Raw genomic sequence first — 19,058 nt, 5'->3', positions numbered from 1 at the left:
GTTATTACATAAGCAACACGACGGGTGCCACATGTGGAGCAGGATATGCTTACCCTTCCGGGGCACCTGAGATCACCCCTAGTTTTTGGTGTGGTTCGTGTTGTTTTATTCTTTAGTTTTCTATGTTGTGTCATGTGTACTATTCTTTGTCTGTTTGTCTTTTTCATTTTTTGCCATGGCGTTGTCAGTTTATTTTAGAGTTATGAGCTTGACTGTCCCTTTGGTATCTTTCGTCCCTCTTTTACTACCAATGGCATCAGTGTTTACAACATGTTAAGAGACAAAAATTGCAAGAGCGTCAATTCAATTAGAAAAAACCACCATTGATTACCAATGATGCTGTATTTTCAATCGGAATTTCTCTACACAGGGAATATTTTTCCTTGGTACCTTATTATGCGACAAATGCAAAACCAGAACACTCAACTCAAATCATTGTTTTGTAAAACAAAAATGACATGACAAAACGCATAGCTGTGTTATAGATCCGTAAGAATGTTTACTTAAAATAATCCAATCATACTCTTCACGGACGCCATCACTGGGTGACTGAACGTTATGGAATATCTTTTTCAAAGATGACAACGGAAACGTTTTAATAATCGTAACTGTAATTCAGTCTCATTTTCCCCGAATTTGACCTACTGAGTTAGATTTGTCATCGGATTTATACTTTTACTACCATGAGTAACACGACGGATCCCACGTGTGGTGCAGAATTTGTCAACACTCCCAAAGCACCTGTAATTACCCTTAGATTTTGTTGGGGTTCGTGTTACTCAGGTTTTTTTTCAATGTTGTGTCTTGAGACTGTTGTTTGTCTGTTGGTCTTTTGCATTTTAGTCCATTGTATTGTCAGTTTATTTTCGACTTATGATTATAAAAAAAAATGTCGTATGATTGCCAATGAAACAGTTCTCCACAAAAGAGTTTGAATGACCCTTCGGTATCTTTTGCATCTTTTTATCCACGTGCTACATGATGGGTGCCATAAGTGGATTAAGGTATGCTAACTTTTCTACGGCACTTGAGATCACTCAAGGTATAAGCGGAGTAATGCTCAATTTTATGTTTTCTATGAAGTGATTTTGGACTTGGTTGCCTTTTTATTTTTTGTTTTGAGCAATGTCAGGTTCTCATCGACTTAAAAAGTTTTTAATGTCTCCTTTAAATCTCCCGCCAATTTGTTAGACCCAAAGCACAAAAATGTGAACATATTAAGGTCAATGTACGGTCTTCAAAGATACCAAAGGGACTTTTAAATTGAAAAGTAGAATAAAAGCGACAACTCTATGGCATAAAAAAAAGACAGAAGGAAACAAATAGTTGTTTAGATATTTTAATTGGGTACCAACTCAAATTGAATTGTATCGAAAGAAGAAAAAAAAAGAAGAAAACATGCTGAAAATATCCTTTCTCCCAATGTGCAGATGTATGTACTAAGACGTGTTATGTGCATCTTGTTTTTAAAACTTTCTCATGCTTGTAGCACAGATATTACGCTAAGCCTTGCACACATTTTTTGGAGTTATTAAAATTCTTCTTAAGAACTGAATATTTAGAAATTGAATTGTGCAAACATGTGGATATTGTTTTCTTAAAGCCGCTTTCCATCGGTCTTTCTGGCATATTTGTGAAATATTCAATTATACTTCGTACCTGCAAATTTACCTACATCTGGGCAAATACCAGATTCAAAAAGTGCAACCGTTCATATCCATGTTTTCGATATAGACTAAGGGAGGGAAGAAACGGCTTAAAATCATTTTAAAAGATGTTTATGGATATCTAATGTTTTAAAATTTAAATTTAATATGAATTGAGGAATAATATCTTTAACTGTATAATTCATATGACACAATCAGACAACTATCACTTGAAACCAGGAATACAAAACGTCTCATTCTGTAATAAAAACTAATTCTGACAGAGAAAACCTTGCTTTGTGTGTAATGCTGGATGGATTTTTTCTCTGAGTTTCAACGGTATTTCGAATTCTAAATGTAATTAAAATAATACTATAAAATAAATAAAAAACAATAAATATCATTAAACTCGTTGCAACTGGCAATAAATATTCAGCAACTGGCATACGTAGTCGGCAACAGGCAATTCATAATCTGTTATTCATATAAGTCCCATGAAATTACCGTCTATTCCAGAAAGGGATAGACATCTCCCTTTTCTTGACTTTCCAACTGTAAATACAAAAAAAAATAACATATATTGGACGGTAGATTAATTGATTTATTGTTATTCAACGTCAAAGTTAGAAGTATTGGCTTCTATGTGGTAGTAAGTTTTTATTGATGTGGTCAACCGCTGTGACGTAGAGACCCAACCATCCCCGGCGGGAAAACTGACATTCATAGTCTATTCAAATAGAGTCTAACGCATCTGTCACGTTCAGGGTTAATAAACTCACATGTTCAGTGGTTAATGGCTTATGGAACAGTGAACGAACAACTAAGACTACTCGGTTACCTATACCCGACATAATTTGGATGATTCATGCAAAAGTGTATTTATATGTTTTCTTTTCTTTATTTCAGCAACAACATATATTTTTTGATGATATAGCATAATTATGTTTCACGTTCTTCGATTGGTCGATAATGAGAACACATTTCATTATTGAAATCAATTTAGACTCATCAGTGACAATCAGTTCAAAATAGAAAGAAAGCCAAACAGCTATAAAGGTGAACTGCCTTGAAGACCCAAAATTCCGAAAAAATGTGCTAAATACGGATAAGGTAATCTTAATGCCAGGGATAAGAAGCAATTCAGGTGGTTAAAGTAGAGATTTGGTTCTAATATGAATTCACAAAATGTTTCAAGTTAAGGGGGAACAGTATACCTAGAGGAGGAAACTCTTTAAAAAATTAGCTGATCGTTTTAATTACACACTATTAGAAAAGAGAAACCAGGCTACTAGCTCAATGATTAAACGGAGTGTTTTGAAAAAACTGTTATGTATCTATTGAAATTATTCCTTTGAATTGTGTGGTTCAATTTTAATGAATTTCATATTGTTGTCAACAGCTGCATGAAATCAAATATTTTGTCAAAATTTCATGTAAATTAAGTTAGTCAAATCTATTTTAGCTAAAGAGTTGGGGTACCCGTTTTAATGATAATCATACTCACACGTCAAGGGTATTCCGAAAGTAACCGTTTTCCTCCTACTTTTTAAGACAGTTTCATTTGGAAATGAGTTGTTTCTCTCTGACACTCCAGTTTTTATTGAATTATATTGCTGAATATAGTTCAGATCTTCTTCCTCTTCGTTTTTATTGGGTAACAGTAACAGTGCATCGTTACTTCCGCAGAGACTCGTTGCCGGCATCAATGATTCACTTCTCAGCCTCGTTCTCTGTATTCCAAGGTATGCATTCTCCTCTACAGTGTCTTCTCGTAGTAGTTCCGAAGTTGAACGCCATGTACTTTCTATGAAAAAAAAGCCAATTCGTTATATGAAGTATTTTAATTGCATAAGATTTAACTAAAACTAAAAACCAATAAAATTTGAAGGATGTTTTATTAAAGTGCTCAACTTTTGCTTAATTTTCGTATTTCCTGTGATAACATTAACGGTACCACATTCACTATACCAGATGCGCATTTCCAAAATGCAAGTACAAAGCCGGCTGATAAGCTCTGCCAACTATAGGTTACTGTACAGAGGCTTTTAATATTTTCTGGTCTTTTTAATAATCATGTAGTAAAAAATGAAATTTATTCATAGTTGTTTTGTTGTTATAAATCTTGGCTATCCAGAAATGTCTCGATCTAGCTATGTTTAACATTTATATATAAAGAAATAATAGTAACAAATATGGGTGTTTTCAAATAGGTCTCAATAATTATTCGACAGATGGTCGCATACTTACTGACTGGTAAGCCGAGTCGACCATGAACCGGTGTGTCTCGGCGAGGTTTTTTAATCGCAGAATCAAAGTCCTCCTCGTCGTTCCGTAAGTTAAAATAGGCTTCTCTGAACGAGTTGTTGATTGTGCATGTTGATGGCGTTTTCTTTCTGTGGACAATTATACTTGTTTTACGGGTATTTGGTGCTTTTACAGTAAATGCATTCTTCACAGAAGCTGAAAATATAAAGGGCTACAGTGTAGTGTACTTCTATTGAGACACATAATATAAAGGGCTACAGTGTAGTGTACTTCTATTGAGACACATAATATAAAGGGCTACAGTGTAGTGTACTTCTATTGAGACACATAATATCGAAATTATTGAAAAGTCTATCAGCTCAAAATATTAATATGTTAAGGGGTCTACATTTCAGTATTACAGCTTCAGACATTCTAGATTTAGACGGAAAAAAATCATTACTAACATGTAGTTTCATTCCTTTACTGTTTATATTATGCATAACATACAAAGAAATAGATTTGGAAAGTGTACGCACAAAATTTGCAAGCTACAACGAAAATCTTAGGACGATAACTGTGTCCTCGTACCAACTGCAGGATTAGCCTTCTGTAAAATACACACATATAATTATATATAATTGAATAATTTATATACTAGTAAGATAAAATTATACCAAGTGAAATTCTTTGACTGCTTGTCTCTGGACAGCTGTCATATCCAGCATCAACATTCGACTGTTTAATGAGAGATTCTAAAAATAGAAAAGGATAATTCACAGATCATGAAATGTTTTATCAAAATATGAAAACATGAGTCAGAAGGACGTCTTTAACCAACAACAAAATTTTATTGACTTTCAGATACAAGCATATTCATTTAATTGAACAGTGTTCCACGATGCATAACAAAAATAAAATTAAAATAATATAATATCTTTCGCCAAATATATATTTTCCGTTAAAGAACTACCAGTCCACCAGGAGTGGTATTAAACCGGTATTGTTATATGTTAAAGAGTTAAATCATGTCAATATAGTTCACATGCAATCATTATTAAACCAAAACATGCAACTGATTTTTTTTCATATAAATGTCAAAATCTCACTTTTTTCTGTTTTACTTTTTTGTCTTTCCTCCTTTTCTTCCGTTTTCTAAAAACAATAAAATTACAATCAATTTTGAATAAATAGTTTACGTATTATAGAAGCAAGCAGTCATTATGATCAACCAGGAAACACGAAATTCGAATATCTGATCATGATAATAGCATACTTTTACTGTGCGTATTGTTGTGCGTTTGTTTTTCTACATTGGTTAGAGGTATAGGGGGAGGGTTGAGATCTAAAAAAACATGTTTAAACCCGCCGCAATTTTGCGCCTGTCCAAAGTCAGGAGCCTCTTGCCTTTGTTAGTCTGGTATGATTTTTAATTTTAGTTTCTTGTGTATAATTCGGAGTTTAGTATGACGTCCATTATCACTGAACTAGCATGCATATTTGTTTAGGGGACAGCTGAAGGACGCCCCCGGGTGCGGGAGTTGCTCGCTACATTGAAGACCCATTGGTGGCCTTCGGCTGTTGTCTTCTCTATGGTCGGGTTGTTGTCGCTTTCACACATTCCCCATTTCCATTCTCATTTTTTTTCCATTCCGATATAAAAGCTATACAATCAGATTTATACCGAAAACTGGTACTCTCTTCAATACGTCTGTTTATCTTCGAGAGTGTGTTTAGACATACTATATCCCCACTTCTTACATTAGTTATGACAGCATTTTTAAAAAAAATCCATGTGACATTTCCATTAACTTATTTATACCGACATGCAATGTCAGAAAACTACTCTATACTCGCCACGTGTGAATATTTCAAACCCGTATTGAGAATGAAGTCAGCAATTAATGTTTTTTAAATAATTTGTGCTTGCATGGTCTAAGACATTAGGTAATAACTTGTGCGTTCTCTCTACTAATTTATACACAAATTGTGAAATCTTTAATCGACAATCATCGGCTAATTCCGGTACCATTCTTAAAATTCCGAATTGTGCCGATTGGGGTCGATTTGCACGTCTTGAATGGCTAAATATGGACCTATCTATGCCAACCTCGGCAAAGCTGTTATTAGATTGCTGTCTCTTTATCGTTTACCGAAAATTTCCTTTTCGTTTTAAACTATTTTGATAAATCGCTTGTAATACATAATTCTCCACGTTTAAGGAGGTAGACGTAAGGTAAGGGGAATAACTCATACACATAAATAAATTACATAAGTACCTGTATATATTTACGTAGTTCATATTCGTCATCTTCAGATATAATGGAATCATTGTCGATAGAGGCGCTAATCTCGAACTTTGAAAGTAATAAAAAAAAAAGTAATGTGTTATGACTGTGCATACTATTAGATATTGTTATTGATTATATATACGTTATTATGGATATCTAAAATGTCATTTACAGTTAGCAAAGATGTCAATCAATTTGAAAGTATTGATAAGCTAGCAAATCCAACTTAATTACGTTTAACATTTAGCGTTATGGACAATTATTTTCCTTTGCTTAACCTGTCTAACTTTGATTTAATTCAGTAACAATTTCCGTTGAAAAAAGTTATTTATCAAATACCTAAATTGTATCACAGTGTGGCTGTCTCATTGCTGTTTATAAATTTAACTTCAAACGTCAAATATATAGACAGGACGCTTTACGTCATTTCTGATTGGATAAAACAATATAGGTAATATTTTCAAAACCAGTTTACAAGCGTTTTGATTTGTCGCAGTGACACGTGAAACAATTGAATTTTTTGACGAATGATGGAATGTTTCTTTTTTTAACTTTTGTGTCTCATGAATTTGTCCACTATTCGATCTGATAAGGATTTTCTACCTAATAAATAGATTTGGCAATTTAGTAATTACCATTGTGGTATTTGAAAAAATCATTTGGATTTTTTGGTTCTCGATGCTCTTTAACTTCGTCCTTTATTTAAATATAATCTTTTTTTTTTATCGAACGTCACTTACAAGTCTTATGTAGACGAAACGCGTATCTGGTTTATAAAATTATAAACCTTGTATCTTTAATAAGTTTTTGTTTAAAATCTAAAATGACAATTGTTTTAAACCAGATACTAGGGAAAGAATTGAGATATTTACCTCATTTTTGTCTACTGTGCCTGTTAATGTCACATTTGCTAATAATGGGCTGTCTTCTTCAAGAATGCCATATATAGTTGTTACCCCTGTTTGTAATATTGGTGGCAGGCTCCTCGGTACTACAAGTATTGAACAATGATTGTTTTTTTTTCAAATGACGTCTAGTCTGCTTGAGGAAATTATATATGTTATAAATATATAAAATTATATCTGAATAAATAAAGCAGTTTCCTTTATAGGTGTAATACCACCATTGATTTCCCCCTATTAGTTATTGTCAAATTTGCACTTTTCAAAAAAATGTGCAGAATTTATCTTTGTTTCAAATAAAGAAATACTTGGCATGAGTAAAGTTTTATCATGTCCTGTACTATAGAAAACAATTCACATAAAATTTCATTGCATATAAGAAAATAATCATAACTGGAAGTTAACCAATCAATTTTCTCCCCTTAGTTAACATGTGTACAAGATTAAGTAACCATGAAACTTCAAGTTTACCAAATCTTCTATAGAAACCCCAAATAAAAAATAAAAAAAATAATGGTGCTTTGAAATACCCAAGACAAATGTTTATGACACAGAAATGTTTTACTGCAATAAAATATAGGATTAATTGCCTACAAAACTGTCAGATTCAAGGGAACATTTGTTTTTACCTATTTTCGTAATATAAGTTTACAGAGAAACAATAATTAATAGCCGTATCGAAAAAGACATTATTTTTTTTTCAATTATAATTCTCTGACATGAAGTTATGAACATTAGGCATGATTGCCAATGAGATAACAATCCACCAAATTTAAATAAAGTGGACACACGGAATTATCGGCGTTTTACGTTTCCGCAAATTGGCATTACTTTTCCGGAAAAAAAACATGACGTTTCCGCAAAAAAAAGTTTACGTTTCCGCAAATAAATATCTTACTTTTCCGGAAAAAAAATTACTTTTCCGGAAAAAAATAAATTATTACTTTTCCGCAAATAATTAAGGAATACCTGTTGATCGAAAGCAAAGCCATAATAAAAAATAAATATTTATTAAGTTAAAGGTCATCAAAGCATGCACATAAAATTCATTATAAAAATGTATGCAAACGTATGTTCAGCACTAATCAGATGTATCTTGATGTATAATAGTTTATAAGTCAGTTCTGGCAGAATACTTGTACCCAACACGTCTTACAAAGTCCACAGTAGTATATTGTCCGTTTGCAAGTTTTGAATTTTGCTCTAAAAGGAAGTCCATCTTTTCCTTTTCGTATTTGCGAACAGGTGCTTTGACAGTAAGAGTTCTCATCTTAATGTAAGATGTTGTTTGCAGTTTTAGTAAAACGTCGACAAAAACAAAAATGTTAGGATGGCTAGCATAAAACTGTTCGTTCAGGTGTGCATGAAAAGACTCAGCACCATTTGTCGTTCTCTTTTCCTCGGGATCAGGAGGTGATGCCCAAATGGTTGGTGGAAATCTGGAATTGCCATCTATGTAAAATTCCAAGATATAATCGGCAAACTTCATACATTTGTCGTCAGATGGAGCATCAGCTATTAACCCAACAAAGCATTCTTCGATCATGTCAGTTGACAAATAAGCCAAGCCAAAGAAATGTGTTAGCCATTTACCTAAATCCGAATCTTTGTCTTTGTAATCGGCACTTAGACCTAGCGACTGAATTTTTCTCCACCAACTTTGTCCTAAATGAAATCTACAACAACTGATTGTAGCAGCAGGAAATGTTTTCGTAATAGCAGTATGCATTACACATTCAAAGTCAATGTGAACTACCTCGGGCTGGAGAGTTAATCTTCGGGTAGTGCACACATCAATAAGCAGATCCCACATTTTGATGTAACATTCCTCGGATTTAAGTGGAAGTAACGCAAATACAAGAGGAATGTAGTTACCATTTTTACATCCATGTATCGAATACAGTTGGTAGAAGAATTTCGGACAGGATTTAAATGTGCCATCTATGAAAATATCAGTCATTTCATTACATAGACATTCCAAGTTGGCGAAACATGAAAAAATAACGATTCACGAATCCAAATCATTCACCAAAGTGAAACTTTCAGTTTTGCTAGTGTTCAAATCCATTTGTCGTAATGTCTCTTGAATTTCTAATCTACTTTTTGGTAACTTTGGAAACTGTTTTCGCCTTTCTCTGTATAAGGACATAGCAACATTTTTCAAGTCTTGATGATTTAATAGATTTTCGTCCATTTTCTGAAGCTCACCTCTAATCACTTGTGACGGTCGCTGGGAAATGTCACCAGAATTTTGTCGAACACGGACTCGAAGCTGACGTGTTTCTGCCTTGTGTTCATCTCTATCGTGGCTGTTGGTATTCTTGGTTTTCACAACAGCAGTACCTTCGGGATCAGTTGTTATAGATGCTGAGCAACCTTTAAGGGAACTACATCTGCAAAAAGAGAAAACAAATAAGAATATATCAATTCAGATTTATAATGCAATATACAATGACAATAGATTGATATGAGTGTCTGTTAACTGTCTTTCGTCCATATTTTCAATTAAGTTAGCAAACTTTAATGCAAGAATGCAGATAATAAATATGATTTTTCATTCCAAGGAACAAATTTATACAATTTTAACTTACAAATATTGATATTTTAAAAGCGTGAATTATATGTTTGCTTTTGTAAACGTTTTCAAATAAGCATTTTAAGGGGAGGTAACTCTAAAGTATTTTCTATTTTTCAATGAATCTTTCTCATATTATGCTTTTTTGCTAACCCGAATAATTCAGTCACTATATTTTCGGCTTATCTACGATTACTAAATTAACGTTTTGGCAAAGTATGAACAAATTCTACCATTTTTAATTGTATACACCCCTACAACATTAAATCAAATATTTACATTATTTTTTTCAGAGAAAAGTTAATATTTGTAGAAATGTACATACCTGTAAACTTTATCCCCATTCTTCAAAATATTTGACGATCTATAGGAAAATCCGTCGTAGATTATGCATTTTTTTCCTCTGTTCGTTTCTGTATGTACTAGGTCCATTTTTATGTGTGATCAAATGTTGAGTGTGATTACCTTTTTATGTCTACGGATAAGGTGAACACTTTTAAAACAAATAATTTTCATTGGGTTTCTCAATGAAGTTTAACTAATCCCTACCAGAGTCAACTAGTTATATCTAGTATATTGTAGATATAAGATAGATCAGAACCTTTTCTTTATTAAAAAAAATAATAATAATTTATCTTATATATGATATTCAAATATTTAAATATTTATAATTTACAATTTACCAGGTAAATTTGCGGAAAAGTAATAAATACAAATTGCGGAAACGTATACTTTAAATTTGCGGAAACGTAGTATTGGGATTTTGAAAAATTAGCGGAAATGCAATACGCCCGGAATTATAGGCAATCGAACAACCTTCGTCAATGAGTAAAATCAATACTGTATAGTCGGCTATAAAGACACAGACATGAGAAATACAAAAAACTCAATACTGTATAGTCGGCTATAAAAGACACAGACATGAGAAATACAAAATTATCAATACTGTATAGTCGGCTATAAAAGACACAGACATGAGAGATACAAAATAATCATTTAAAGAAAATGTACAGCCTATTTTATAACAAACAAAATAACAAAAAAAAAAAAAAAAAAAAAAATATGACGGACATGTACCAATTAGAACCACTGTCTGAACTACAGGCTCCTGACTTTGTTATTGATTGGTATGCTTGTCAGTTATTTTACTCAGATCTTCTTCTTCAAAATCGCACTGAACATGCATAAAATATTTGCCATTGGACATTAAGCAACCATAAATCAATAAAACATCATCATATCAAAATAATTATGAACATTATTTCCTGCTATTTTTTCGTATGTATGTATGGGTGTGTGTGCGTGTGTGCATCCATCATAATTCAAACTTTCATGTTTTTCAATAAATTAACCTTCACCTTTTCATTCATGGTGTTTCAGTAGATCCAAGGAGTGAACGTTTGACCTTCAAGTGTTAATTTCTCATTCCATTTATAAGTTTATATACTTTCAATGGAAGAAAATAGGAAAGTTATAAAAGAAAAGTCAATATCGTACGGAAGCGTATTAGGGACATAGAAAAAATTAAATTGGCAGTGAACTTTTTTTTCAAAGTCGAAATTTTGACTTTTCAAATCTCGAAATTTTGACTTTAACTTGAAATTTTGACTTTTCAAATCCCGAAATTTTGACTTAAACTTGAAATTTTGACTTTCTAAAATCTTGAAATTTCGACTTATTGAAAAGTCTAAATTTTGACTTTTTTTGAAACTCGAAATTTCGACTTATAAAAAGTCGAAATTTCCACTTTAAACTCGAAATTTCGACTTATTTAAAACTCGAAATGTCAAATTATTTTAAACTCAAAATTTAGACTTTTTTAACACTCGAAATTTTGACTTATTTTAAACTCGAAATTTCAACTTATTTTTAAACTCAAAATTTTGACTTTTTTAAAACTCGAAATTTCGACTTATTTTAAACTCGAAATTTCAACTTATTTTTAAACTCAAAATTTCGACTTTTTAAAACTCGAAATTTCGACTTATTTTAAACTCAAAATTTCAACTTATTTTAAACTCAAAATTTCAACTTTTTGTAAACTCAAAATTTCGACTTTTTTTTTAAATCGAAATTTCTAATTTTATCTCAAAATTTCGACTGTTGAAATCTCGAAATTTTGACTTTTTCTAGTACTTTTAAAACTTTGATGTTAGTATTCAAACACAGTTATTACAATTTTAGAAGGAGTAGACATGGACGCAAATTATTAAAGCGTCATCCACACATTTTGGCAATTCATATTTTGAAATTGGTTTTGTTCTTAAATTAATATATGGATTAGCATTTAATATTGAATTCGGAAAGAACATGCATGTTGACAGAAAATGAAATGTTTTCCCAAATTCCATGTTTTAGTTCCCACGACACTGTCATAGAATCGTCAGATCTGGGAACATTTAGCACCGCAGTTTTAAAGGCCTGTTTGGTTTCCCAATAGCAAGTCACTGACTTTACCTTGTTTAAACAATGGTAAATCAAGTAGCCAAAAATACAATGCATATTCAGGACAACAAATGAGCTGCTCGGTTTTCTAGTTTTGGAATTTTGAAATAATGGTTCTTTTTTCTGGAACATTGATTAAACTCCAAAAGTTTGCATTCTAATGACACAACTATTAACCCTTGTCTTTATATATTAGACTGTTGAATAAAAGTATGTCGAAATATAGGTGTGTCGGAATAATGGGGTTGTCTTGATACACATATCTGAAGTCCAGACTTGAAATATGTATTTGAACGCGAAACATATTTTATTTATTCAAGATTTTCTGTCGAAAATAAGCTTTTTAATTAAAATGGTTTAGTTTATTAAAATGTGCTTATTAAGTTTATGATGTATACGGTTCTCCGCTTGCTGAAATAAATGACTGTGAATGTGGTAATCGCAAACGTATAAATACATAGGAAAAGTCGAAATTTTGAGTTTAAACAAGTCGAAATTTTGAGTTTAAAAAAAGTCGAAATTTTGAGTTTTAAAGGAGTCGAAATTTCGAGTTTAGAAAAAGCCGAAATTTCGAGTTTTAAAAAAGTCGAAATTTCGACATTTTATAAAGGCAAAATTTCGAATTCTAAAAAAGTCAAAATTTCAACTTTTTGAAAAGTCGAAATTTCAAGATTTTAGAAAGTCAAAATTTCAAGATTTTAGAAAGTCAAAATTTCAAGATAAGAAAAGTTAAAATTTCGAGTTAAAGTGGAAATTTTAAGATTTGAAATGTCAAAATTTCGACTTTGAAAAAAAAGTACACTACTAATTTTATTTTTTCTATGTCCCTAATACGCTTCCGTAATATCGAATCTTAACTTTAGAGAGATGTTCTATTTAATCAACAACTGCCCTTCCTTTTATATAAAATATATGATCGTTGAATATTCAGATTATTGAACTTTGTGAAAAGCTCTTTGCGAGTAATGAAAAGAGTAATGTAACACAAATTCCGAACTCAATGAAAATTCAAAACATAAACATTCCTTTAGCCCAAGCAGTGGCGGATCCAGAGGGGGTTCCGGGGGTTGGACCCCCCCTTTTTTTTGGCCGATCAATGCATTTGAATGGGGACATATAGTTGGAACCCCCCCTTTATCCTGGGTTGGGACCCCCCCCCCTTTTTAAAATGGCTGGATCTGCCCCTGCCAAGCACATCAAACGAATGGAAAACAATTGTAATATTTCTATCTTGATACCATACAGTAAATCCAAAATCTTTCAAAACAAAATTAAACATTTATACTTACGCATTAACCTCTTGGCGTAGACTGCCACGTTCTAATGCATAACTATGTTTTCCGACAAATTCATATATCAGTAGATTAAAGACTAGAGTTTCAGAAGAGAGTAAAGGCATTGATAATAATAATAAGAAAAAAACACATTCCAAACGTTGACAGCTTTCACATTTTATCCCATGAATTATAATATTATTAATTACTAGTACCTTAGCTGTATTTGCCAAACATGCCAAAGCCTTTTGGGATTTTGGAATTATGGATGCGTAATATTAGCCAAAGCCTTTTGGAATTTTGGAATTTTGGATGCGTAATATTATAGCAGTACATGTACATGTATATATAACGAACATAATGAGACGTCATGACGTAGATCATAAAAGGAGTAGGTCCGGTAAGGGACGATTTTGGCCTCAAATTTCAAGCCCATCTCACAAAATATTTCGCACACATTTTAAACACTTAAGTGTCTATTTCAGTTGATTCAATAAGCTTATGTGAAAGATTTTAACTGATTTGCTCATTAAAAACGCTCCGATTCAAGCTTAAATACGCAAAATCTATCAAATATATATATATGCCAAAAAATGTCACTTTTCACATGGTTTTTGTCATACGTGAAAGTAGCCGCATCCGTGTTCCTCCTCGACGTTTATATATGTTATTTATTATCATCAAACAACTTACATTTCAATATTAAGAATGAACACAAAAGCGGCCACTTCCATTTAAGACGGAAACCGTCTAAAATTTTACTAAATTGCTAAAATTGTGACGATTTCAGTAATTAAGCAAGAATTTATGATGCTAGTACCCAATATAAGTGCATTGTATTGTCAAAAACAGCCCATATTTATGTAGCAGAAGCTTTCTCCTTTTAAATAAATAACTGAAAGTTTACATTTTAACAATTTTGTTAAAGTGCTATATTTTCGGGCCGAAAAGAGGTCTTACTAGACCTACTCTTTGTAGGTCGCTGTACGACCTTCATCAATGATTAAAACCATTAAAAAAATCCATGATAAAACGGAGAAAGGTGAGAGCGTACATTGTTGACGAACACCCCCGCTCTCGCTTTGAATCCGTCACAGCGTATCAACTACTATAGTACCTTGTTTTTGGATGCGCAGCTCTCCCCAATCCACAGATGGATCTTTAAGAACACCATGACTCTTTTTGATTGGTGAGATTTTACCATACGACGAGCTCGAGTTCTTTGTTACATCAATATTAATTTTCAAAATAGCTATGGGATTCGTTATGAAATCGCCATCGTCCGAGTTATAAATAGATCCCCTTAGTTGTATGTTGTACTTCCGCCTTTTTAAACTCAGTTTTTTGGTAATGGTGTGGATGTCAAACCAGGTACTCTGAAATGAAATGGAATTTGGTTAATTTTGAAATAAAAAAAGTTTCATACATAAAAAGAATATTGGACGTGGATGTATGTCATTTACAAAACCAGCCAAAACAAAAATAATCATAGAAAGCCATTCTGTGTAATATATATTTTTGGCTCATTTTCCCCTTTTCTTAATTGTTTTGGTAATTATTCTGTATTGCCCATCTAGATACTCAGATAAAGAGTAGATATTTGCCAGAAGACTCCTTCCTGTGCATGCAGTCTTTATGGTGGGGTTCATTGGGGTCTATGCGTTACGCGGGATGGGCCGATTTTTAAAAGCGTGACACGTGAAAGTCGAATAATTAAGCTTGAAAACGGGAAACGAAGTCCGGCGGGACACGGGAAATCACATGCGCTATTATGGCACCGAAATGCGGGATTCACACTAAACAATAAGCGGGATCCGAGATCTGATCCCCACCTCCCGAATGAGACCCACTTTTTGGAACCAGCACATTTGACAATAAGGCCTGTTTTTTAATATTAGTACGAAAACTAGTGACTGGTGTAAAGCAACCTTAAACATGTGTAAGCTTAAACCTTAAACATGTTAAAAGGGAGAAAAAATACCAAACGAAACAGTTGAGGAAAAATAACATTTAAGCTATAAACCACTTTGAAAATATCTAAAACATTTGTTTCCGGTTGAAATGGTCTAACCATTTAACCGCATAAGGGTTATGACCGACTTGTTAAATAATTGTTAACCATAAAAAGGTTTAAAACAAGCTTAATGGTTCAGAATAAAAGAAAAACAGGGCTTATTAATTGTATTACTTGTGAGTGGATTCCGCTTCGCATTTTCAATGCATTTATTATCAGAAAACTGACAGAAAAGACACACAGAAGAGAGGCAAAAATACCAAAGAGACATTCACACTCATAAGGATGGAACGTCATGACTGTCTTCTTATGTGGATTGTTCAATGTGTTTGGTGCTTTGTGCATTATGTTTAATAGTATTCATATTATGTTCAGTAGTTTTTTTTTCATATTATGTTCAAAACTACTGAACATAATGTCAAAGCTACTGAATATAATATCATGAAAACTACTGAACATAATATAAATACTACTTGTGTATAAAGCACTGAACATATTAAACATCAGAAGACAGTCATGGCGTTCCATACATAAGTCTAAAATAATTTAACAACGCCACATGTGATCAACAGACACACACAAACAACAATACACAAAACACAACACCGACAACTGAGACTGAGCAACACGATCCCAACCCAAAAGTGGGAGTGGTCTCAGGTGCTGTAGAAGGGTAGGCAGAGTATGACAAGTATGACACCTGTCATGTTTCTCATGTTAGTAAAAACCCGGTAATAATAAGTAGGTCAAAATCGGGGATTGTGGGACAGGGTTGTAGTTTATAAACCGACTCGTGATGGCTCTTGTAAAACAAAGGAAAGGATGACGTCAACTTCACGTAACTTGAAAGTCTTGGTTTAAAAGCTTTCTTGTCAGTAGCACGTTTATCAAGGAAACCATGATAGGAAATACAAGAACTGGAATATTGTATCAATTGGGAGCTATATACTCCATATGCAGGCGCTGCTGTTCGGAGAAAACAAAATCTTTTTAATGAAGAGTAATCCGTCTACTTTGTCCAGCTACGTAGTCAGCACTTTGTTGACATTGATTATCATTGATATAGTCATGCTTCTGAATTATTTGTTTACAAAATATATGTAATACAATTAAGGATTTTGTACTCCAGGAATAAATTACCTTTAGTTATCTGTATTTGCAATTATGGGTCCTGAATGTTAAATACTTCTTACTTTGTTCGTCCTTATAGTTTTTTTTTATTCGAGCGTCATTCGTGAGTCTTTTGTTGACGAAACGCTCGTTTGGCGTACACAATTGTAATCCTGGTACATGGTGTCTATGAGAAATGTATTCATTGAAACATCATTGACCATTATTTTATATAATAAGAAGTGTTTAATGTGATCATAATATTTTGGAAAATGTGTAGAAAAAACAAAAATGCATGAATAAATTTCATAAATGAATAAATTTAAAGATTATTACTCACAATCCTGTTTTCTGCAGTAGAATTTTTCAATGAGGAAATAGGAGGACTGGTTGCCTGTTGTACATCATTACCTTGAGAAACAGAAAGAGATATTGACTGATTAACATAGGCTAAAGCTACAATTTGATTTTTATTAGGGGACACTAGGTTGATTTTTTTCTTTAGATGTTATATCTGTTCTGCCTTTTTATTTTCACTTTATTTTTTATTAGATATCCTGACTTTGCACATAAATTGTACTCCTGTCTTTTTTTCTCAAAACTCCTGTGCTGCTTATTTTTCTTCAAATTTCATCCGAGACACACACCCTTCCAATAAAAATTAAATGACATCTCCCTAAGATATTTGTCACCACTATTTCCGACAACAACATTAAACAATAATAACAACAACGAGGCTCTTGACATTGGAAAACAGAAATCTCACTCAGAAATAATAAGTCACGTTAAGTTTCTTTTTGAAACCATTCGTTACACGGTACTTATTAACACACACATGCTACATTTTTTTATTATTCACAAACCAAATTGAATATGAGCTGAAAGTCGATGAATGGTGTAAACTTCTTATTTATATACTCTGTATAATACTATGGGAGTGCCTTTATATAACCGATAAACTCTGAAGGTAAATTAATAGTCATGGAAAGTGTAAATAGAAAAAAAAAATTCTTTTGTAAATGAGTGGCACTGTGGGAAAAATTGCAGCCGAATATCATATTTTTGTAAAGAAAAATAAGAAGAATTTTTCAGTAATATTAGAACAATTGTTTTTCCTTTTTAATGCTAGGATATATTTAACAAAAACTTTCAATGTTTTCGATGACACTTTAAGCCATAATTATACATATAATTTACTTAATACGTGTATGCGATATATTTTAGGTAGAATAGCGATATGTTTTCATTATGAAAAACTTATAAATGGAGTTTTTTTCCATATGGAAATATTGCAATATGCATGTCATACAAATAAGAAACATATACACGACATTTTAGATGGAAAAGCAAATAATGAAAACTAAGTAAACACAGCCATTTCTAACATGTCTTGATGTAAAATTAGGGCACTATCCTACAGAGTTCAAAATGACACGAACTTAAGCAGTTATAGGTCAATGATATCCCGTTTTTTTTAATAAGAATTCAACAGGTACAGCCACATTTCAAATTCAAATCTTTCTATTAATGAAAGAACTACCAGAATAACTATGAAAGTGTTTTAATTCCCCCAATTGTTAAGGAAACAAACAAACATTTCTTATGTAGAGTAGCGATATTTTCTAATATGAAATTGTAAATATGTGGACGCTTCATGATAAAAAAATGTATTCAGCAACGACTCTTTACGAACCACCGTCAGTACTAGAATTTACATGCAGTATTTTGATAAAAATAGAGATGCGAGGCAACTACTTTTCTTTTATTATTGAACGATGGCCTTAAAAATAAATTTGATAGTTAATATCCTATGAATAAATTATGATATTAATTATCTAGTAATTATTAATACCTAAATTCAGTCATCTGTACATAATTAAATGTTTCCTTATGTTTTTTAAGGTGTATATAGTTGTTAAAATTATACCCTATTGGTAGTGCTCCACCATTAATGGAGGCATATATATACAAGACACTGAACAGAACTGAACTGTTCGTTTGAAAGATTGATAGTTGTTTACAGTTTTCACCTTCATTCCTTCAAGTGGATAATAATTTTTTTTCTGAAAACACTCTTTATTCATAGTCATAGACACTTTCACAAAATGTTATATGATTTAAATTCAACTCACCGACAGAACTGCTGCAAGAACTGCCCATCTTCAAATAACATCTTTTTCAGTTACAGGTTTGATAACTTTACTTAATATGTTGCCATGGAAACGTTTAATTAACACTTGCTTTCAAACAAAAAGGTCACTTGACAATACCATCCATATTACGGAATAAAAATACATATTGTGTTAAATGCAATATGTATTGTGCGGCATTCAACTAGCAAAAATCGTCAGAAACATCTTCGTATACGTAGAAAACATGGTTTTTTTAAATTAAGATTTAGATTACGTATTGTCTAACCCTTTGGTCTTCTTATAAAAGACAGTTAATGTGTTTCTTCAAATTTCAATCTGTTTAATGTAAACAATATATATTCACATTGTGGCAAATAGCAGTCAGACACAAGCATCGTGTTAATATTTACTTAGGGAGCAACCAT

The 19,058-nt window shown here is 32.3% G+C and overlaps 1 protein-coding gene across 1 annotated transcript; it reads right to left on the bottom strand.

Annotated features, from left to right (window-relative positions):
• Window positions 1-1,819: 1,819 nt before the first annotated feature.
• LOC143058442 (uncharacterized) lies at window positions 1,820-18,783 on the bottom strand. The gene is made up of 10 exons (XM_076231934.1): window positions 18,634-18,783; window positions 16,842-16,912; window positions 14,495-14,753; window positions 7,054-7,172; window positions 6,170-6,247; window positions 5,000-5,045; window positions 4,568-4,645; window positions 3,894-4,106; window positions 3,151-3,450; window positions 1,820-2,198 (listed from the first exon to the last, which is right to left on the bottom strand). The coding sequence occupies exons 1-10, from the start codon at window positions 18,659-18,661 to the stop codon at window positions 2,128-2,130; spliced, it is 1,263 nt and encodes a 420-aa protein (XP_076088049.1). The 5' UTR covers window positions 18,662-18,783; the 3' UTR covers window positions 1,820-2,127.
• Between the last annotated feature and the right edge of the window lie 275 nt (window positions 18,784-19,058).

The sequence above is a fragment of the Mytilus galloprovincialis genome, chromosome 14 (genome assembly GCF_965363235.1).
Source record: "Mytilus galloprovincialis chromosome 14, xbMytGall1.hap1.1, whole genome shotgun sequence".
Lineage (NCBI taxonomy): Eukaryota > Metazoa > Mollusca > Bivalvia > Mytilida > Mytilidae > Mytilus > Mytilus galloprovincialis.
This window is presented reverse-complemented; position numbering and strand designations above follow the sequence as displayed.